This window comes from Populus alba, chromosome 8 (genome assembly GCF_005239225.2).
Source record: "Populus alba chromosome 8, ASM523922v2, whole genome shotgun sequence".
Classification (NCBI taxonomy): domain Eukaryota; kingdom Viridiplantae; phylum Streptophyta; class Magnoliopsida; order Malpighiales; family Salicaceae; genus Populus; species Populus alba.
This window is the reverse complement of record NC_133291.1, coordinates 2029420-2051774: the sequence shown is the minus strand read 5'-3', so window position 1 is coordinate 2051774 and position 22355 is coordinate 2029420. Positions and strand designations below refer to the sequence as shown.

At 36.6% G+C, this 22355-nt stretch overlaps 3 protein-coding genes and 1 long non-coding RNA gene across 6 annotated transcripts; 3 read left to right on the top strand and 1 right to left on the bottom strand.

The window, feature by feature from the left end:
• Positions 1–235: 235 nt before the first annotated feature.
• On the top strand, positions 236–4284 carry LOC118052354 (U-box domain-containing protein 14). Its single transcript, XM_035063304.2, has 4 exons — positions 236–934; positions 1766–1882; positions 2067–2480; positions 2566–4284. The coding sequence occupies exons 1-4, from the start codon at positions 656–658 to the stop codon at positions 3637–3639; spliced, it is 1884 nt and encodes a 627-aa protein (XP_034919195.1). The 5' UTR covers positions 236–655; the 3' UTR covers positions 3640–4284.
• An 82-nt stretch (positions 4285–4366) lies between these two features.
• Positions 4367–11796, bottom strand: LOC118052355 (vacuolar protein-sorting-associated protein 33 homolog). The gene is made up of 22 exons (XM_035063305.2): positions 11624–11796; positions 11512–11551; positions 11241–11321; positions 10934–11128; positions 10734–10844; positions 10560–10625; positions 10339–10446; positions 10176–10220; positions 9365–9421; positions 8944–9038; positions 8605–8656; positions 8417–8473; positions 8079–8141; positions 7877–7983; positions 7242–7364; positions 7016–7097; positions 6823–6893; positions 6213–6293; positions 5775–5832; positions 5558–5619; positions 5101–5194; positions 4367–4746 (listed from the first exon to the last, which is right to left on the bottom strand). Exons 1-22 carry the CDS (start codon positions 11674–11676, stop codon positions 4657–4659), a joined length of 1791 nt encoding a protein of 596 aa, XP_034919196.1. The 5' UTR covers positions 11677–11796; the 3' UTR covers positions 4367–4656.
• A 499-nt stretch (positions 11797–12295) lies between these two features.
• On the top strand, positions 12296–15975 carry LOC118052357 (putative ribosomal large subunit pseudouridine synthase SVR1, chloroplastic). Of its 2 annotated transcripts, XM_035063307.2 has the most exons (10): positions 12296–12807; positions 12912–12991; positions 13089–13189; positions 13285–13357; positions 13431–13524; positions 13637–13685; positions 13876–14026; positions 14569–14625; positions 15008–15063; positions 15494–15975. In XM_035063307.2, the coding sequence occupies exons 1-10, from the start codon at positions 12336–12338 to the stop codon at positions 15552–15554; spliced, it is 1194 nt and encodes a 397-aa protein (XP_034919198.1). In that variant the 5' UTR covers positions 12296–12335; the 3' UTR covers positions 15555–15975. The 2 variants fall into 2 exon arrangements, with proteins under 2 accessions (XP_034919198.1, XP_034919199.1); XM_035063308.2 differs by lacking the exon at positions 15494–15975 and having other exon boundaries at positions 15008–15067.
• A 1560-nt stretch (positions 15976–17535) lies between these two features.
• Positions 17536–18842, top strand: LOC118052358 (uncharacterized). 2 transcript variants are annotated; one of them, XR_004688167.2, is made up of 4 exons: positions 17536–18088; positions 18208–18308; positions 18438–18564; positions 18719–18842. It is a non-coding gene; the product is annotated as an uncharacterized lncRNA (long non-coding RNA). The 2 variants fall into 2 exon arrangements; XR_012170439.1 differs by having other exon boundaries at positions 17540–18308.
• Positions 18843–22355: the final 3513 nt, after the last annotated feature.

The window sequence follows — 22355 nt, the reverse complement described above, 5'->3', positions numbered from 1 at the left end:
TGTTTTTTTAATTTATTTATTTTTATTTATATTATTTGTTTTCATGTTTCAAAAATATTTTAAAATTTTTTTTTTTTATTTTTATTAACTTTAAATTAATATATTTTTAGTATTTTCAAATCATTACTAATATAAAAAATAATTTTTAAAAATTTAAAAAATAAATAATATATATTTTAATAAAAAAATTATTTAAAATACAACCATAATTATATTGTCTACCAAGCTCAAGCCGAAGTAAGAACAAAACTTTCTGCTCAGCTCCAAACTGTTGTCTTTCTCTCTGCCAAAAATCAAAGACTCATGCTTTCACATAAAAAACCCTTGACTTCCATGGTGTTTAACGCTTCTCTTTGATAAACGTTCCTTTTAAAGCACTGTCCATTCATTTTTTGTTTTATCAATTCATTAAAACCCAGTTTCATTCCCTCAACTCTCTCATCTGGGTCTCTCCTATTTCCCTCAGATTCCTCAGCTTCTGGCCTAAAATTTGTATCTTGACCTTGGTTTTTGGCTTAACTTTAGTCATAAAAGACTCCATATATTTATTGAAAGAAACTCATGTAACTTCACTCGGTTTTGTCATCCGGGTCTTTTTTATTTCTCTCAAAATCCTCACTTTAAGGCTATTTTTGCACAATTCAGTCGTATACTCATGTCATTAACGGGAGATCCGAGTTCTGAGTTGCTGAGTCGACTCGCTGACTCAGTGAAAGAGATTTCTGGGTTACCGGAGTGTAGAAATGTTTTTAAAAAGACGCATGGCGATTTGGTACGTAGGATTAAGCTGTTGAGCCCTATGTTTGAGGAATTGAAGGATAATAATGAAGAGCTAAGTGAAGAAGAGACTAAAGGATTTGAATTATTGAGAACCGTTTTAGATTCTGCTAAGGAACTTCTCAAATCGGTTGTTGAAGGAAGCAAGGTGTATCAGGTACTGTTTTTTGTCCTTTCTGTTTGGTTACAAGGAAGAAGAAAAATGAAAGCATTAAGCTCTGTGTTTTTTCTTCTTTGTTGGCTATGAGTTGGAACTATGGTTTAATTATTCTCTGTTCAAGGATAAATTATATTGTCTATTGGATAATTTTTATGAGGAAGATTTCATTTATTTGTTTATTTACCTCAATTTTCTGTTTGGTTTCTGAGAAAATGGATGGAAGTTGTGTGTTTTGAGTTTTTTTTCTTCTTATATTTGATGTATGGAGATATTATTGATTTAGAACAGAACGAAAGCTAAGGACTTTGATTATGAACTTCTTGATTATTAGTTTTATCAGTAACTGAATGCATAGCTGTGCGTGTCTGAAAACATAAGAATCATCTGTAAAATTCTCGATGAATTGAAAGAACAGACCTGGAAATACAAAGTTGTCCTGATACAGGTCGAGTCGTGCACTTGCTAATATCTGTCACTGAATTTTGTGACCACCTCCCATATTTTTGTGTTTTTCGTCCCACGGTCGGGATATTGCAATCAGCATCCTTAGTTGGTGGCGGGATTGGATGATTTCTTGGAATTCTGATTATACCCATCATCTTCCCATGCTATGCCATGCTTCTGGTGTTCTGCAACAAATACTTTGGTTTTTTCTTTTCATTGATAGTTTTAGAACTTGATAATTCAGTTTTTGAGGTTGAATGATTTGATATTAGCAAGTCTGTAAATTAAGGTGTTGGTATCAAATTTAGCAGTTTTTTTCATTTGCAAACATGATTCTTTAGATCCAAGTTTCCAAATTTAAATGAAGCCATATTTGGAATGCAGACCTTGCAAAGGGACGACATAGCAGATAAGATCAACCAGATTACAGAAAAAATTGAAGCAGCATTGGGTGAGATTCCTTACTTCAAACTCAATTTATCAGAGGAAGTTCAAGAACAGGTAATCTTATGACCAAATTGATTTTTTTTAGCATATTTACAAGAAACTCCTTTTCCATTTTATTTATGCACATCATGAGATATTCTGAAGAATGATTTTGGCACTAGATGATGATTCAAATTAGTCAATGGATTGCTTAATTTTAGTGCTGCCAGTTGATGTTATATCCACTGCTTTTTTCCAGATTGAACTTGTGCACGCTCAATTCAGAAGAGCAAAGGGAAGGCAAGAACTCCAAGATCATCAACTGGAAGTTGATTTGGCCATAGCACAGAGAGAAAAGGATCCTGACCGTGCAATACTAAAAAGACTTTCAGAAAAGTTGCATCTCCAGACTGTTGATGATCTAAAGAAAGAATCCCTTGCTTTCCATGAACTGGTTATTGCAAGTGGTGGAGATCCAGGAGACTGGTTCGAGAAGATGTCATCCCTATTTAAGAAGTTAAAGGACTATGTTCAAACAGAAAACCCTGAAATTGATTCTGCTGAGGCTGGAAAGGGTATGATTAAACACAGATCTCCTGTTATCCCAGATGATTTTCGGTGCCCAATATCTCTTGAACTGATGAAAGATCCTGTTATTGTCTCTACCGGACAGGTTTTCTACAAGTTCTCTTATAGTTTTACAGCTTTGCATCTTTGTTAGTAGCCATTATTCATTAATCGTTTATTTCCTTGTCTAGACATATGAAAGATCCTGCATCCAAAAATGGCTAGATGCAGGCCATAAGACATGTCCAAAAACGCAGCAGACCCTTTTGCACACTGCGCTTACACCGAACTATGTTTTGAAGAGTTTGATTGCTTTATGGTGTGAGAGCAATGGAGTAGAGCTTCCTAAACAGCCAGGGGCTTGTAGAAGCAAAATAGGAAGCAGCATGTCAGATTGCGACCGAGCTGCAGTCACTACCTTATTAGACAAATTGGGCAATGGTAGTCTGGAACAACAAAGATCAGCTGCTGGAGAGCTTCGTTTATTAGCAAAGAGGAACGCGGATAACAGAGTCTGCATTGCTGAAGCAGGAGCAGTTCCACTCCTTGTGGAGCTATTATCCTCAACAGATCCTCGAACCCAAGAGCATGCTGTTACAGCGCTTCTCAACCTTTCCATAAATGACCTTAACAAGGGAACCATTGTTAATGCAGGAGCCATTCCTGATATAGTTGATGTTTTAAAAAATGGAAGCATGGAGGCCAGGGAAAATGCAGCCGCAACTCTTTTCAGTTTGTCCGTGATAGATGAGAATAAGGTGGCAATAGGAGCAGCTGGGGCAATCCCAGCTCTTATAAAGTTGCTTTGTGATGGTACTCCAAGAGGAAAGAAGGATGCTGCTACTGCTATCTTTAATCTTTCAATTTATCAGGGAAACAAGGCTAGGGCTGTAAAGGCTGGTATTGTGCCACCCCTGATGAGGTTGCTGAGGGATGCTGGGGGAGGAATGGTGGATGAAGCACTGGCAATTCTTGCCATCCTTGCAGGTCATCAAGAAGGGAAGGTAGCAATTGGTCAGGTTGACCCGATTCCTGTTCTGACAGAGGTCATCAGGACTGGATCCCAACGCAACCGAGAGAATGCTGTAGCAATCTTGTGGTCGCTCTGCACTGGTGATTCACAGCAGTTGATCTTAGCTAAGCAGTTTGGTGCTGAAGAGGCACTAAAGGAACTCTCGGAGAGTGGTACTGACAGGGCCAAGAGAAAGGCTGGAAGCATATTAGAGCTCCTTCAACGAGTTGATACTGCGGTTAATCAAAGCTGATTCTGAATCACGCTGCAATACTTCAGAAAATTGCAAACCAAAATCATGTCTGTTTGAATAGTCATTCAGTTTTGAATAGGTATCTCTTTACAAAAGGGCAGATATGGAAGTGTGCATCTCGGCGGCGTAGGCATGCAAGACTGGTGCGTCTCCCCCAGTTAAGATCTCCCCCAGTTAAGATAAAGGTAAAAACAACGGTCAGCTTTCACCAACAGGCAGGAAAGGTCAGTGGCCCTACATTTAAAACTTTGCCGGCTCTGGTGGGACTTGGTCTCGTTATATGAGCTGCAGCTGATTTCAGGAAATTATTATCTTAATGAGATGGAGGAGTTTGGTAATATAGAGAAGATGGGGTGATGTCAGCCTTGAAGCATCGCATTCAAGGTGATGTGTTCTTTCCGTGAACGTTTAGAAGTGCTTGGGGCATCCACATTTCCTCACCAGATGTTATGTAATATGTTAAGAGGTTGGAATGAACTTACAATGGCTATATTTTAGAAACATTTTCAGGTGTCATCTGATCCCTTTTCATCCATGACTGTTAATTAGAAGGTGCAACTGTAGTCAGCCTAAGATGGCGTGGAACAAAATTTCATTGCATCGAAAGATATTTATAGACTTGGCAAGATGATGTTATCAAGTAAAGGAGCAGTTATCAAACCATATGAAATGAAACTACGACCGAAGAAGACAATCTTTTTAGCTATTTTCACCTGAAGAAGGCATGTATCGACAGTAGCATTTGTTGATTGACAAAACCTCCCTTTCATTCAACCCAAATAAACAATTTACAAGAATTCTCTAGAAATGTCAACACAACGTATATACATAAACAATTCCGGCCGGGTAAATTAAGATAATAAAAATACCAATGTTTCTCCGCACAGAATAGCTCGATAGCATTACCTTGGTGCTTTCTGCGCGTTTTCCGTGAGCGGTCTCATTCTCGGCTTGGTAAGCCAAAATTTTTCCAAGTCTTCGCTTAAGAAGTCGGTGTAAAATACATTTCTTTACAAATTAAGCCAACTTTTCCATGTACGTCTGAGTCAAGGTGTTACCATTGACGATTTTTGTTGTCCCAATAATCATATCATATGCCATCGCTTCCTGAAGAATAGATGAATATTTATATATATTAAAAAACCTACACCCAACATAACAACCATTCAAATACAATCTTGTCAGAATCCAAACACTTGACAGTATTTTCTTTTCAGAAGTCATGTTATAGAGCTTTTCACTAACAAAAGAGACTAAACTGGAAAAAAAGATCCAGTAAAATCATCCAAAGGGATGCACCATCCTTCATTCATTTTGAAATGCTAGTCTAAATGCTTTCATTAATATGGGAGAAAAACCAAGGTCTCACCCACAAGCAACTTTGATAATCGACTGCCTAATCAAGATCCGCATATTACAATTGCCCACTACAGATTCAGACTCGCAAAGTATTTAACAAACCTGAGCACTGAGAAATCGAAGTGCAGAAATTTCTGCAAATGTTACCCCTCCAATGAAAACAACAAGTACCAGGGAGCGCCTTCCATCAGCAACTCTGAAACATGTAAACTAGTGTTACAATTCAACGAAGATCAAGATGTTGCATGAAACGAGTTGAAAGTGAATCTACTCTAAACACTTGGAGTGCATGATTAATCCAACCAGTTCTGTGATCAGTCATTCACAAAAACTTTTTGTACTATTAAGTATTTGGTAAAAGTGATACAAAGAGATGCACATAAAATTTTTTATGATCATTGATCACAGGCAATGCTCTTTAGATTATATCAATCAGAAAATGTAGATAACCTCACGGTCATCAATGATGGCTTGATGCCATCAAAGCAATGTAAATATCAATTGACTAGAAACAACAGCTTGATCAAAATACAAGAAACCAGGATGTGTCTGAGCATGCCTGTCAACAGCTGCTGAAGCCCCATGCAAAGTGTCAAACGAAGAACTGCTTGAGAATCCACCCTGCACAAGTAGGATGAAAGCTATTGTGGTAAAAGATATCAAAATTCTATGGCATGCATATATGTAAAAAACTAGAAGCATACTATCAGTAAAACAAAAATATTAGAAGCAACAATAAAGCAAGAGGAAGGGAGGAAAGAGAGAAGTCTACTGACTCTCTTCATTTCTGAATGAGGTCCTGGCAACAGCTTCAAAGTTTCTTCCATGGGACGCCTGAAAGGTCAAGCCATCATGTTTCACTAAGATAAGGTCACTTGTGAAGTTCACATTTATAGTGCAAAGATGTTATTTATCCAATTAAATGTACCAAAGAACACATGAACTTAAGCTTCTTGGAATCACAAACAAGGTGATAAATCAACTCTAAATGATTGTGCATCAGTTGGACTCGATCACATTAAACTTGCTTCAATTCAACCTATAATGCTTAAGGGGCTTTATCTTTAAGTAAGACCAGAAAAGGCACAGATGCATTAATCTTTAAGGTAGTTCACAATTTAATTACAAAAATAAATATAGATAACCAATAAACATGCAGGATCCACTGCTGAAGAAGTACATAAGCTCAAAGCAGAATTCAAAATAGACCCCACCATCCAGATCGAACAGCATGCTGGACAAGGCGGATGCTAAGTGGTGCATATCCAGAAAAGACATACGCAATGTCGTTGGGGCTGTTGCATAAGAAATAGTTTTACAAGTTATGAAAGAAAGGGATGTTAGAAAAGGCTAACTTGCAAAATAAATCAAAACAGCATAAATTTATAAATGCAGAAATGCGTGCTTCATTTTTTCATGGCATTCCATTTCATTTTTCAAGAATGAATTTTTCAAACAGTAATAGATTTGGAGAATTTCAATTTAAGATGATTTCAACTTTTTAGAGATAAATTAGGAAAAACAAATTGAAAGCATACTACAGATTCTCATGGATGCAGTTTCAGGAGAATTTAAGAAAATGTGTTCTTAGAAAACAATCTAAAACATATTTTAGCAGACTCTGTAATTTTCAACTTCAGAAACAGATAAAAAAATAAATCTGAGCCACAGGAAAACAGGCCCCATAATACATTCCAGTTTATTATCCCCGGGCATCTTCAGCTTTGGAACAAAAGATTAGCAGAGCTAAATGGACAATGTATTAAACATTCTTTAAATAATTTTATTATAAAAAACTGATTGCATGATCAAGAGGTTGCATACTTGGTAGTGTCAGTATCCTCAGTTACAAGCTGGAGATTACGTTTGATTGTCAGCCAGTTGCCTTTACTTTCCTGCAAGACTAGAATGATGTACAATGAATTTGGGAATTTGAAAGATGCTGTTTACCTTAACTATTAAATTACAATGTAATGCAAACGAAATGCCTTGCTATGAAGGAAAAATCATACTAAACCTGCTTTTTAAGCAATCCAGCCTTCTCTAAATTATTCAACATTGCTATGTGCTCAAATCCATAGCTATGAAGCAGCTCTCTCCTAAATGAGGAATACAGAAGTATTCAATAACCATAACGCAGAATAACTGGAATATAATTACATAATACAATGGATAAAACAGCTGTGAAAGTCAAGAGCAAGAGGAATTAAAGTTAAAAAAATGGTGAACAAAGCTATTCTTACCTCAAATGATCAAAATTCTTTTTTGGAAGCCCTGAATTTGTGATGGAAAATAAGATCAGAAGACGGAGGACAGTAACTAGAGGCTCCTGCTTATGGATTAATTCTTCAATGTAATCATAGCATCTGACAAAACAATCTTAGTCAATTACATTATTCCAAACGCATACAAACATTTTGAATTGAGGAAGCATTTCCAATATTGTGTAAGAAAAAAATTGAGGTACAGGAAAGTTTTATCAAAGCACACGAGCAGAAAATAAGTTTGATTAATAGGACTAGACAGGACAACTCTTATACTATTGTTTGAAACATAGGCAGTTTCTATCTTGCCATGTGCCCAGATTTCTGTCCAACATCCCCTACTGCACAAGTTTGTCCCATGCGGTCTCCTCAGATCAATCCATCTACTCATCAAAAATGCCCTAAATTTTTAAAGGAAATCAAATAAACTATTTTTTTGCACACAATATAAAAATATCACATCCAGCATCTTCTATGAGCATCAACATGCAGAAAAAGTCATTAACTGAATGACATAGAACAAATGCAAATGTTGGCCTATTAATCAATATGCAGAAAAGAACAGAGCATATAAAGCTCTCAAAGCAAGGATGTAAGAATTCAAATCAACTTACATGTCATAACTCTGAGCCTCAACAAGTGTCTGCTCCATGTCAAGTCGTGACTGAAATGAATGCTTTGATGTGAATGTTGACAGATGCTGAGCAAGATTTATGTGTCTCTGAAGCCATCAGAAGCAGCAAATCAAAACCTAGCATCACTGGAACAACACTGACAGAGGGCATGATAGGTGAGAATTGAATTAGAGTGACTTACAGTCATCTCCGGCAATGAATTCAGCTTTTTAACAAAATCCTTTAACTCAGAAACTGTCTGGTGCTGTATCAATTAAATGACACCTGATTAGAAAATGCACATAACTCTTCAAGTATCCAAAAGTAAAGCATTCAAGAGATTAAGCTTGCATGCAATAGTAATCTGATTATTGGTATAAACTGTAGCAGCAACTCTCTACTTGGGAAGCTCTTTCATAAAGCAGAAAGAAGAACAAACAAATACAAGGCAGCTACTTGAGCAGGTAGTGAGTCGGCAACAGTTATTCGTTAATTATGAAAAAACAAACATGAAAGTTCAGGTGATGACAATGCACATACAGTAGTCGTCATTTCTGTGTAGTCCTGCTTCATAGATGTTGCTTTTTGACGAAGGACCTGTAATCATACTGTAGATGCCCACTAAGGAAATAGAAACTGAAGAGCATACAAAGAACTGATCACAGTTGAAAAGGAGAATCTTAAATTAATGTGGAAATTAAAATAAACTTCCAGAAAAATGGAGCAACCTGGACAACAACTTCAAAGTTGAGATCTCGAATTTCCTTGAACAGCTTGTCACTGAAAAATGGTTCAGACATGTACAGTGAATTAATTGCCAAGACATAAGAAAAGGCAGGGGTAGAGAGCAAGAGAGAAGGTTGAAGGTTCTGATAGCTCAGTGAAACATGGGGCATAAATCTTAAACCCAACTGCACCTATGCAACATGCACTTATACGAGTTAGGATTTCAATCAAGGATAACACTTCCTCGCCAACATCCATCTATACCCATTGTATCATCTCTTTTTCCCTTTTCTATGGAACAGATAAGAGGGGGGAAAATACCCATATATCACATAGCATACCTTGAATTAAGTGGAACTTTCATCTTTTTTCCTTCTTGTTGAACACCCATGATAGATGAATCAAGCTCCACGGCACCATTGTTGATGTGCAGAAACTGCGCTAAATATAATTAGAGATTGGCTAATAACATATCCAACTAACCATAGATAAGTATTGTCATTTTTGTTCATTCAGAAACACTTCGAATATTCAGCATCCAAATAATAGAAACTAAAATTTTCTGATGCTCATGCTAGGAGAGATAAAATATTTTTGTGTCGAAGTTATACTTAATTTAAGGCAGAAACTATAGAATTACAGACAGACACAAACACATTTTTCATCAGTAATCATATTTAGTAACAAAATTAGCACATATAGTCTCCAAAAAGCAGTCAAAACAGCTAAAGAATCTTGGTTTAAACTTGAGTGTCAAATTACCTCGTCCAGAAGTCCTTCATATGTTAATTGAGAGCACATAGGAGTAACCATGTCCACCTGCAGCAAGCGGATAAATTTTTAAATAGCAATAGTATTTATTTATACATCAAGATCATAATAAGCAAAGTCCAAGAGATATCAGCTTTACAATTCATACTACAAGTTTATGCATTAATTCTAGCTTGGCCCAGGTATCAGCTTAGCTCAACAACAGAAACTTCAAAGAATTTCTTTGCTGACTGACTTGATATGCACACTCCTGCAAAGCCCTACAACTAACTCATTGATATGCACACCCCTGCAAAGCCCTACAACTAACTCCTAAATTAGCTAAAGAATCTAGGTGTCTTAATTTCATGACCATAGGTGGAGTTTATACCAATGTCCGCACAACTTACAATCACTGCAACTGTTTGGAATTTCAATTGGCAGATACCATGGAAACAGTACTTGGACTCTAGAAGAACTAAAAGAGAGAACTTTTAGTTTATATAATTTTTTTTCATGAAAGAGGGTGTTTACAAAGTTTTTCCAGGAGCAGTATATATAAAGCAATTTCCATCTCATTATCCAGGACTGTGACCAATCCTTACACTTAATATCCAATATCATGTTTTGAGATGTGCAGTCACTTTCTAATTTTCAGTTTTCTTAAAATTTTCAAACGCTCGTCCTATTCAAAAGTGCAGTCATGTTCTTAAGACAATGATGGGAAATTTATGCATGCCAGTACACATGTACATGAGTAACTTGCATCACATCGCCTATACAATTGATTATGCTAAGAAGGAAAGGAAGAGAGATAGTTCACCTCCCTGTCCATAAGAATGAGAGTATTTATTTCTGGCATAACCATCTGAAATGATGAGCAAGTAATCAGTCACAGGCAACAAATCAATTGTAAATATACAAAGAAGTGTCTAACTGGCACATTGGTTAAAACTTAAAAGCATACTAAAAGTAGCCACAATTACATCGGATGAGTTAACTGGTTCTTCTGCTTGCATGCGATTGAGAATGTCAGCAATGCGTACTGATGCTTTACCTTTTGCTCTCACATTTGGTATCACTCCAAAAGAAGACTGCAGGCATAATTTTCCATAAAGTATAATCATGAGAAGCATACTTATCAGGAAACATTCTCAATACTACATAGTTTAAAAGTAAATTTTTTGGATCCATCAAATCATCTAACCTCAAGCTTGTGAATGGCCTTTGCAATATGCCAGAGTGAACTTGTATTACCATCAACTAGGCATTCCTGCCACACTCAATGGAAACAAGAAAAGAAAAGGAAGATAATATAGATAAGGATAAACAAAAGAATATCCAAAAGGTCTTTTGGAGAGAACAAAAACAGCAGCCATACTTTGTTAGCTAAGTCAAGTTCAAATGATAGTACATCCTCATCCAATGGAACCATGTATAATGGGTACTCCCCGATTGTCACCAAGTTATGAACATTTTCCTCCTCAAGGACCTGCACAACCAAGTAAACACCTTACAACCCTAGACATGATCAATACATGAGAATTCAAATGTGCACATGAACTACCACTAAAACCATACCTTCTCACAAACAACCTCACGACGAGGCACAAAATAAACATAGTACTCCCTCTGGAGTCCTTGTGACGTGTCATGATGAATGTTGAAACATATGAATCTCATCAGACTGAACTCTGAACGAACAAGGTAAACCACTTTAGTACAATCAGTCTGAACTGGTTCCGCTGAAAGATGCCGCAATTCAGCACCATTTTCCTGTTTATTACCAATTAACACAACAGAATTTCTAAAATCAGCAATTAAATTACACAATTCAAATTCATCAAGCTAACACACTAAAGCATGACAGAATAGAGAAAATTTTTACCCTAAGAATTGTTGTCTGGATTATCAGCGAAATCGATCCACTAAGCTTTGGATCAATCACTAAACACTTCTTTCCTCGAATCTATTAAATTTACAATCAAAATCAATATTGAAATTCAATAAAACATCAAATTTCTCAAAATTCAAGAAACCTAGCTGGAATATGAACACCGCTAATCTACATTGTATAAAGAATTCCGTTAAACTAAAGCAACGGATCTGCAAGAAACTTGAGAGTTTGCATTTTCTCGGGAAACAGACAACGAACTTACGTTCTTGAGGATGTCAACGAGATCTTTCTGAGATTGTTCCCTGAAAAGTTAAAAATTAGTAGATTAGTGATCGTGATTAAGAGTAGTTAAGTAAATGGTGATTATTGCGGACCTGAAGGATTTAAGATTGAGAGGAGAGTTGTCTAAGTTAGGGATTTGAGCCATTTTTGCTATGAATTCGAGAGTGCGATAAAGTGAAATCTTTTTCTTTGGCTTCTGTTCTGTGTCTGCGACAGGGAGGGAGACGGAGACGGAGACGGAGGAGGAAAGGAGAATCGAGAAGGAGATGATGACGTGATTATGGGCTTAGATTTTTTATTTTTTGAACTGGCTTGAAAGAGAGTTGGACTTTTTTTATGGGCTTGGGCTATTATATAGGCCTGAATTAGGGAAGTATTTGTTGTGCCTCGTAATGTGCCTGAATTAGTGTCCAGTTAAACTAGGGGCTTGTATCCTGGAGATTAGATGCATCGAATATCCTGGTTTATTTTGTGAAAACATTTTTAGATTGATCCAAAGCCTGAATTAGTGTCCAGTTAAACTACGGGTTAGTCAATTTGAGGTTCGAGGAAAGTTGGTTGAGGAGTCGAAGCTTGTCCTATTCAACACCCTAACCTTAAAAAGAGAAGGGAAAAAAAAAAAAAAAAAGAGGGAGGGGGGGGGGGGAAGGAAAAAAAAGTTACATTTAAAAGAAACTGAGCACGGGAGTAAAATAGAGGGAAAAGCCCAGTCCATTAAAAAATTCGGCCCAGCCCAAATACAAAATAACAACTTAACGGCTAAGGTATACCTCCCGCAGACCAATCCCAATCCTCCTCCCTAAAATGGCAGCATCGCTATCCACTCTCCATCTTCACCACCAACTCACCTTCTTCAGAAAACCCTCACTCTCCCTCCTCAACAAGTCCCTCCGTCCCACACGCATCACCGCTTCTCTAGAATTCAACATCACCTTCGCCCCTCCTAAACCCAAACCCAAACTCCCTGCCAACCTCCAAACCGACGCCGCATCCCTCTCTCTCCCTCCAGGCCAGCTCTTCATTCCCTGGATAGTCCGCGGAGAAGATGGAAACCTCAAGCTCCAATCTAACCCTCCCGCGCGTCTCATCCACGCTATCGCCGATGCCAAAACAGAACCAAAGAAAAAGAAAGACAAGGTGAAGAAAGAGAGTGGTGGAAATGTGAAGGCCAAGCAGGAAGTGGAGCCTACGCGGTCTAAGGCGGCGCGTAGGTTCTATAATGAGAATTTTAGAGACCAAGCGCAGCGGTTGAGTAAAGTTCTAGCCGCTGCCGGAGGTAAATCACTGTAAAATACTCTACGTATTCGTTTATTGCATACGTATATACACATGTACATGCGTATATGTAATGTATTAATCTTTTATTAATTATGTAATTAGTGGCGTCGAGGAGGAGCAGTGAAGCGCTGATTTTTGAAGGCAAAGTGACTGTTAATGGTTCTGTGTGCAATGCTCCACAGGTAATAATAAATATATGATTTCTCTATTAATAAAACTAGTATTTCTGTCGGAATTTGGAATTTATGGTTTTGTTAACTTTGTATTAATGATGTCTAGACTCGAGTTGATCCCGGGAGGGATGTTATTTATGTTAATGGAAATCGGCTTCCCAAGAAACTGCCCCCGAAAATTTATATTGCTCTCAATAAGCCAAAAGGGTATGTTAGCACTTATGTTTGGGTTGTTTTTAAGTATTCTTGATGTTTATGCAGTATGTGCGGTGGAGACTGATGTGATCCGCGAATTATGGCAGGTACATTTGCTCGTTGGGGGAGAAAGAGTCTAAGTCTGTAATGTGCTTATTGGATGATTATTTTCAGAGTTGGGTAAGGTGTTTATGTGATTGTTTTTTTATCTACTTGCTTTTGGAAGTTTGTTATAATTGTTTGTGTTTTGTAGGATAAAAGAAATCCAGGATTACCTAAGCCACGGCTGTTTACTGTCGGACGACTTGATGTTGCCACAACTGGGTTGATTATCGTGACCAATGATGGTGTGATGATAACATTATGATTTGTGAATATATTGAATTGGGATTTTCTGAGTTTTTTTCTTTTTAATCAAAATTCAATGGATTGATAATAACTAATGCCTTTCTTCTCCAGGAGACTTTGCCCAACAAATTGCACATCCATCATCAAATTTATCAAAGGAGTAAGTTTTCATGCAACTAGTCCTTTATTCAAACTACAAACTGTTAAGCTTAATTTTCCTGCAGAATAGATTGAATCATGACTGAAATTGCTTTCTAATTTTTGGTGAGAAAGGACTGGATATAACTTGCTGTGAATGGTTAGACACGGGAACATCCTCTGCATTTTAGTAACTGTATGTGTGATTGCAGATATATTGCAACAGTTGATGGTGTAGTAAGCAAGCGTCATTTGTTTGCCATCAGCGAAGGAACAGTCATTGAAGGTGTCCATTGCGCCCCAGACTCTGTGGAGTTGTTACCACAACAACCAGATAGACCAAGACCTCGTCTTCGTATTGTGGTATTTTTCTCATGTTTCAGTCAGCAAGAATTATTTTAATATTGTATAGTATTGCATCCATAAAGACACCATTTATCCATCACAACCTTTCCTATCGTGGATCTACTTGTTTTATCATATATTTCAAATCTTGCATTTGAATTTGACCTTCCTCACTGTGTTCAGACTTCAAAGGTAGATTTTCAGCATGTTCCAAATTCTAACACAGTGAAACAGTTTCATGCTTTTCTATAAAGTGCTTAAATGATATTACTTTTGGATTTCAATGAGATGGGGTTGATAAAAAATCGTGTTCTTTTCTTTTATATTCACCGAGAAGAAGGAAAAACAAGTGGGGCAAGAGAGCTGTTTACACCAGTGTGATGGATGGGATTCTTATAATTGCTATGTAACCTCAAGTATTGTTGCTCAATGATCATTTTCCTTTTCAATTTGTATAACACCGTGCGTTTCTTTCTGGTTTTGAGGTTTTGCTTTGTTCAATGTCTCATCTCAGCTGATTAACACACATAAATGCTAAAAACTTTTTACTGTTGTTGCAGGTTCATGAAGGGAGGAACCATGAGGTCCGAGAACTAGTAAAAAATGCTGGGCTTGAGGTTGGTTTAAGTTTTTTATGAGACCCTTGTTACAGTGGAAAAAAAAGAAGAAGGAAACTAACAGTATCATCAGCATTGTTATTTGTATCCTCGATCAATTATATCCTTACTAAGAGGCTGTATAGGGGAAGTACAGTGATATATTGATTGCTTCTTAATCTTAATTGTGGCTTGAGATGATAAACATTTTTGTCCTTTTACTTGCATGCTTTTATCTTAAAAATTCAACACAGACAATGGCCATTACCAGTTTTAGTGGCACTCTTCCTATGTTGACTACTAATAGCAACTCCATTCTTGTCTTGTTTATGATCTGATCATTGCTCAATGTGTTTACATCAGATATTTCTCCTTTTTTATTATATTTTATTTTATTTTTCAGATTCATTCATTGAAACGTGTCCGCATTGGTGGTTTCAGACTCCCATCAGACCTCGGGTGATTGTCTCTGACATTTTCTGTTTTTGAGAACATTCTTTAAGTTCCTCTCTCTCATCCTTTTCACTTGAATCAAAATTTTCATTTTGCAAAAGTGGAAGAAAGAATAACAAAGCTTATCTCCCTTGCTAGTTGTGGTAACTTTAGCAGCCTCAATGCTGATATAGTGAACCTTGGAAAGAAAGAAGTTAAAACATTTGATACATCATGAGATAGATGTTTTGGGACAAATGGTGGGTGCCAGGCCCAAATTTACTCTCGTCCCTTTAGGGAAAGGGCCCACTGTTGTTGCTTGTAGGTAGTAGTTGATGAAGCGTGCGTTTTCTAAACGAGGCTGCCTTTCGCTGGCGATGCTATATATTTTAGAATCCAACTCTTTTTGTGATCAGTTGATCTGAAAGCTGTAAGTTTTGTTTTATTTTGTTCTCAGGCTTGGGAAGCATGCTGAGCTAAAACAAACTGATCTGAAGACTCTGGGATGGAAATGTTAAGAGCAGTCGCCGCAAAATAGCTGGAGTTTTACATTCTCTACCTGGAAGCAACTTTCAAAATCAGATGGAATACAGCTTCAAGGTTCTAATTTACGAGAGGTGCCTATGCTTTTTGCACACTATTGCATTGTTGGATGGCGTAAGTATTTATGAATCGGACTGGCCTTTAAATTGAAGGGATTGATCTATACCACTGCATGAGAAGAAGGCAAACTATGTCGGGGAGGCTTGCATTACGAGTATCAAAATGTAAATCCATCTATTGAATCTGCAAATATCTTGGTTGCAAGGAGGATCTGTATGCATACAATGGAAATGTAAATGCGAGTGAAGAGCCTACATGTGGTTTTTCATGGAATCAAAAAATATTAACTCGTCATAGAGATCAAAGGTATGGAGATTTCATGACCTATTTTGATTACTTGATCTAACATTGTTACCACCATGTACATTTTTTAGTAGATAATAAATTTTAAAAAATAAAAAAATATTATTTTAATATATTTTAAATTAAAAAACACTTTTGAAAAGCAATAGAAAATTATTCAAAATCTTACAGCAATGCTAGAAAACTCAAGAAGTTTGGATTTTCATACTAGCGTTTCTATATTTGTTGAACCCCACAAACGATTTAGAATTTGAGAAGGTTGCTTCCCACTTCTGTATCCAGCTTGCACCTGGAATCAAACTTTCTTCTTATGCTGGCCATAATGGATAAAACAAAACAAACATGAAGCAAGCTGAACCCTGCCAGAATAAGAAAAACATTTGGAGTATGAAGTGGTAGTTAAACTGGCCGGTGACAACGATTTAATCAGCACAGAAAAGCAAGCTGAACCCTGCAAGAATAATTATATGATGACAATGCGAGATAAATGCACTGCAATTAGGATAAGAAAAACACATTAAATAAAATAATGCGTAATTACCTACAAATAAGTTCTTAAGAGTTATTTTGATATAGTTGTCTTTGTTTAAAGTTCTTGACGTGCATTTATAAAATAAATGTCTTTATAATAATTTCAGGGTAAGTTTTTATTTTTCAAAATAAAAGGGAAAAGGAGATATATTCTTTCTATTTTTAATATCTTTGTTTTTTACATTTCAAAAAAAAATCCAAATATTACTGATATAAACTCATAAATATTCAAAAATATAACCTCTAATAACATGATATATCCGAAAATATGGTCTTCTTTATTTTATAAGAGGAATTTATTACTACGAAGGAAAGTATTCAACATTTGTAAATTTTAGTAACAGAGACAATTCTCTTGAAGTGATCAACTTGAATAAACGATGAAGCATGTACATTAGTAATTGGGGCGGCACTTTCTTGAAAGCTCGGATGCCTAGGAATGTTCAGATTCTCAGAACATGCAAAGCAGAACAGGCCCGTGGCTGTGGGTTTGTAGGCTTGTAGCTAGCGAAGTACTAGGAAGTAGTAACATTAATTATATAGAACTGACATTAATTATACGATGATGAGATTTTAATATCATCATGGTAATATTGTAATCTTGTAGGTGTTGCACATTAGTTAATGAGCTTCCGAAAAGTTGTTCCACGTCCCAGGTTCTTGATGTGATTTTAGCTAAGACATCAAGAAAGAAGCCATGATTTTAGAGAACCTGGTCCTCGAAAAAAAAAAAAATCCCATTTATCCACGTTTTCACAAAAAGATTGCAGATAATTGACGCAGCATTCATTGGGCAACACAAACCACAACTCCATTAACGAACTGTGCAGCCACAATCACAAAAAAATGAAATTCTATTTAAGTGAGTCTCTCTGTTTTTTTTTTAGTGTTTTACATGGAAAGAAAACTAAATTAATATGTTTTTATTATTTTTAATAATTTTAATATATTAATATTTTAATATGTCTCTTTAAAAAAAAAAAACAATACACTACATCACTAAAAACACTTGGTGTTCCAAATTCCTCTCTCTCCTCTCTCGGTCTCAGGGCTAATTTTAGCCCTTTCATTAGGCCCACTAATCCCAAAACGGCAACACGTAACCTAACCTAACAACCAACCGTTACTAAACAGCACTGACACCAACGTCATGTCGTCCATAACACCACCTCAACGCGCGGGAAAAAACCATTTCACACACACAAAACACACGCTACGTCCCCCCTCTCCCATCGTGCCGGCCTCGAACTTTTATCTCCTCTAGAAAGGAAAAGAAAAGAAGAAACAAATTTCCAAAAACGAAGAAAACGGTTTCCTGCACTCTTTTTTTTTTTTTTATTAAAAAAAATGGAAACGCTCTGGCTTTGAAATTCCAACAATGGCTCGCAATTCAACCGTGAGAGTGTCATGCAGAGTAGAGAGGCAACAGCAACAATGTCAAATTACTCCTCTCCATGGATCTTCTTCATCTTCCTCTTCGAATTCGAGAAATGGAGATTCACGACAAAATTATAGTAACGGCAACCATTCTGTTCGCTCTAAGGCTCCTCTCCTCTTTCCAGACGCTCTGTTACTCCTACTTCTTCCCGCTCTCACTCTCTCGACTTCGACAGCGGTCTCTCTCTGCTTTCTTGCTACTTCGGAAGAAAAAAAATTTCAAAAACCGGAGAGGAGTGTTTTTTTTTTTAATTTTCTAAAATATTTGATTATTTTTATTTATTGTGTTAATGACAGACAATGGAAGAGTGAGAGTAGCTGCAAGGTTACGGCCAAGGAATGCAGAAGAACTCATTTTAGATGCCGATTTTAATGATTGTGTGGAATTACTACCTGAGGTTATTATTATATTTTTTTTCCTGTTTGTTTTATGTGCTGAAAAGTCTATGATTAAAAATGTTTTTATTTTATTTATTCACATATATATTTTTTGTAAACAAGAATTCATGCTGTTTCTTGATATGCAGTTGAAGAGGTTGAAATTGAAGAAAAACAATTGGAGTTCTGAATCTTATAGATTCGACAAGGTTTTTACTGAAACTGCTTCTCAAAAGCGCGTTTACGAAGCTGTTGTGAAAGTCTGTTGTTGTTGAGGTAACTAATTCATATTTATTACAATGTAATGTGCGATTGAATATATGATTAATATATTTATGTTCACTCATAATTGATTGTGAAAGAAATCGAAGTGATTGTATGGTTTGGATGTTGATCATAGACTGGAAATTTTTGATGTACTTTTTTGCAGTGTGTTGAGCGGGTATAATGGGACTGTTATGGCTTACGGTCAAACAGGTACCGGAAAAACTTATACGGTTGGGAAACTGGGCAAAGATGATGCGGCGGAGCGTGGTATTATGGTCAGAGCTCTTCGAGCAAGTGACATTCACTGCCTGGTTCACAACAAATATACAGGACAAAGCTTGTTACATGAAATGCATGCTTGACAGAAATTCAATGAAGGCCCTGCCAAAAAGAAAGAGTATATGGGGCACATTTTCTGTGTTGTTACTTGTATAAGTTTGTGATTGTGAGACAGCCATGTGGACTTACCAGATTTTTCTAATGTTTCAGATCCAGCAAGATCCAACAATCATTTGATTGTCTGCAATGAAAATGACTCTTATAATTGATTATCACATCTTTCTCTTGAGAAAACGCGTTTTTTCCCCGCTCTTGCTTCGTTATCTTTCTGTGTGAAGATATTCGAATGCTAGTTTTAAGATGGATGTTTTCTGTTTTAGATTCTCACTTCATGTTGCTGCTCCAGTTGTATATGGAATCTATACAAGAAATCTTGCACCAACAAAGATGCTCCCTATTAATGAATTGCATGCCTGGGAAGTATCATTGCCTGATGTCTCAGTAGTTAAGGTTCAGCATCATGGTTTTCCTCGCCAATTTGTAGCAGGCAAACCATCATGCTGCTAAAAATGATTGAGATCTTCCCGAACATGCAATTAACTAATGGTGAGACATCAGGCAATGATACTTCCCCAGATCCTTGTTCATATAATTTCAAGTTTGCAGAGGATACTAGTCTTTTCTGGTGCAAGCAAGTCTGAATTTTTAGCATTCGAACTGGTCTTAGCAGCATGAAGGAGATCCATAAATCTAAAAGGCAGAAAAACATCCATCTTAAAACTAGCATGAATATCTCACACAGAAATTGTTTGATAACGAAGGGTTACAAGAGCGGAAAAAAGTTGCTGATTGTTTTTATAAACAATTAGACAATAAGAGTCATTTGATCATTGCATACAATCAAGCTGATATCTGTACTTCTGGGCAGGGCCTTCATTGGAATTTCTGTCAAGCATGCATTTTAGGGTGTAACAAGCTTATATTTGTTGTGTACAGTGAATGTCACTTGCTCGAAAGGCTAAGTTTATCAATCTTTCTCTTACTTCCCTTGGCAAATGTATAAATGCACTGGCAGAAAACAGTCCACATATACCCCACAAGGGATTCTAAGTTAACCAGATTGTTGCGTGATTCATTTGGAGGTTAGCCCCAACAGTCTTTATTTTCAGCTCCTTTTCACTTAATCCCTTTGTTCTCCTTCCAAATTAAATTTAACGAGATTACTGCAACAGTTTCTAGTTTCCCTTATTTTGACATGTCAACGCGTGGTGCTATAACGTTTTCCCAGGTCAAATATTAGTAGAAAGAGGCTGAGCATTGCCTTGCTATATTCTTTCCTTACCTAAGGAGAACTTATTTCTGAAATTTATTTTAGAATTCTCCTTTATGTGTTGTGACACATCGGTCCTGTTATTTTTTTTTTAATTCGTACTGATGCTCAAGTGCATCTACCACATTTTGCTAGTATTCTTTTTTTTTGGATAACTTTCTTATGGAAATTCATAATCACTTTCAATTAAACAAGCTCTGCAAGGACTTCACTGATAATAACGATAGGGCCATCTGGACGACATCATGCAGAGACCACTAGCACAATCATGTTTGGGCAACGGGTGAGTCCTATAAAGAATCAAATTGAGTATTCTAGAATTCTCTTGTGAATAGTGAACATGGTGAAACTTAGAGAAGAATTTGACTATGAAAGTTTATGTCGGGAGCTTGAGACGCCAGTGGACCATCTTACTGCAGAAATAGAAAGGGAAAAGAAATTGAGAGAGTGAAAAATTTGACTCGGAGAAACAGCTTAAACAATGTCAAGTTTCTTTTTCTGAAGCAGAAAAGAATCTAGTCACAAGGTCTGAGGTAGTTGTCTCTCCTGTGATTGTGTATCATTTTTGTTTCTGAAGTAATCCCTAGGTTGGGTTTACTTTCTCTTGATATGATCAACCAGCTTATGTACCGTTTATGCAGTGATTGCTGCTGTATCCAAGTGTTCATTTCAATGTATCTTATAATTTCCTAGCTAATATCTTCTATTGGCTTCCAGTTTCTACAGCAGGAAAATATTCGTCTAGAGTTGGAGATGCAAGACATCGCAAATGAATTGGAGTCTCAAAAAGGATGTAATGATTTTACATGTGAAAATTTCTCAGCTAGAGCTTAGCTTAACAAGTACCCAGGTTTGTCCCTCTTCCGCGATCAATTTATAGCTTGTTGGCCTCAGCCTTTTCTTTTCTTTTCGTTATTCTTTTTTTGGTGATAAGTGTGAGTATACATGTAAAACATATTTGACGTCTATTTGTACTTGTGTTATCCAACAAATACTGTCCTTGTGCATCTATCATCCAAGGATGACTCACCTTGTAATAAACTTAGCAAGTTTGCTTGGACTTGCCATGATGATTTTGAATTCTAGACTGCTGACAGCTTTAGCTCCCTCTTTCATAATGAACTCAAGTTAATTGTGAGTGTCTTGTTTCGAGTAAATATCATTTTATAGGTGTAAGAACAGTAAATATCAAACTGGAATAATTATCACATGAAAATTCGGTTCTAGACTGGACTACATATTTTTGAGCTTGACTAAAACAACAAAAACATGATAAAGAAAAAAAAAGTTGAATCATTCCAGTTACACAATTACCAGTTGAGATTACCCTGTCGTTTGGCACAGAATGGTTGGCTGTCAATTCTAACACGACTTCAGCTTCAAAACGACGCCATGCTGAGCTTACTCTGTCAACAGAATGGTAAACTGCCCATTGAGAACTCAAGCATTTTCATTGAATAATTTGAGTCTTGAAACTACTAGTGAAAATCTGGAAGCAAGTGCTTGACTGTTTTGAAAAAAAAATAAAAAACTGGGAAATTGTCAATACTAGAGGTGGTGGTTGGATCTTAAACTGAATTTTACTAAGAAAATATAGGAGCTAGCGTCTACACCATTTCATGTCTCTGGTAAAAAGAAGAGGATAGGTTTATACATATATATAGATCAACCAAAATCAAGAACTTTAATACTTGCAAAAGCATCTGGAGAAAGTCATTGCCATAGCTACATCTCCACTCTAATCTGGAGTTCCATATGTATCTTTATCTTCCAGATCTCTCATGACTAATAAATTATCCACTACCTCTTGCAGACGACAATGTCAGGGAATTTATTTATTGCGGAGGGGTGAGAGCTAGTTCGAATTTCAGTTGAATCCAACAGAGAAGATATCCGCACTCTAAAATCGAACCCATCTTTTCAAGCAGAGGTAAAACCAGAATGGCCTGCAATCTGAATTTTGTCAAAATCAAGCCACATAGCGTTCTTGTACAATGGAAAAAACTCTTTCCCGAATCATATAATGTATTAATAACCTAGAAAAAAGATTTTTTTTTTTTTTTGGTAAAATATCCTTCTGTATTATGATACTTTTGTCCAATCATAATGGTCTCGGCCAGTCAGCTAAAATAAGAATTCAAGGAGAGTTAAAAGGCCCAATGGACCAGCCATAGTTTCTTTTCCAGCAAGA

Bases quoted from the DNA above. Each gene is read 5' to 3' on its own strand.
- LOC118052354 (XM_035063304.2), top strand. From the start codon at position 656: ATGTCATTAACGGGAGATCCGAGTTCTGAGTTGCTGAGTCGACTCGCT. The intron at 935-1,765 runs GTACTGTTTTTT...TTTGGAATGCAG, and splicing joins AAGGAAGCAAGGTGTATCAG to ACCTTGCAAAGGGACGACAT. The intron at 2,481-2,565 runs GTTTTCTACAAG...TTCCTTGTCTAG, and splicing joins TTATTGTCTCTACCGGACAG to ACATATGAAAGATCCTGCAT.
- LOC118052355 (XM_035063305.2), bottom strand. From the start codon at position 11,676: ATGGCTCAAATCCCTAACTTAGACAACTCTCCTCTCAATCTTAAATCC. The intron at 11,129-11,240 runs GTAAAAATTTTC...GGTAATAAACAG, and splicing joins TCCAGACAACAATTCTTAGG to GAAAATGGTGCTGAATTGCG. The intron at 8,657-8,943 runs GTATGCTATGTG...ACCATTTTTCAG, and splicing joins AAAGTTCCACTTAATTCAAG to TGACAAGCTGTTCAAGGAAA.
- LOC118052357 (XM_035063307.2), top strand. From the start codon at position 12,336: ATGGCAGCATCGCTATCCACTCTCCATCTTCACCACCAACTCACCTTC. The intron at 13,525-13,636 runs GTGTGATGATAA...TTTCTTCTCCAG, and splicing joins GATTATCGTGACCAATGATG to GAGACTTTGCCCAACAAATT. The intron at 14,626-15,007 runs GTTGGTTTAAGT...TTTATTTTTCAG, and splicing joins TAAAAAATGCTGGGCTTGAG to ATTCATTCATTGAAACGTGT.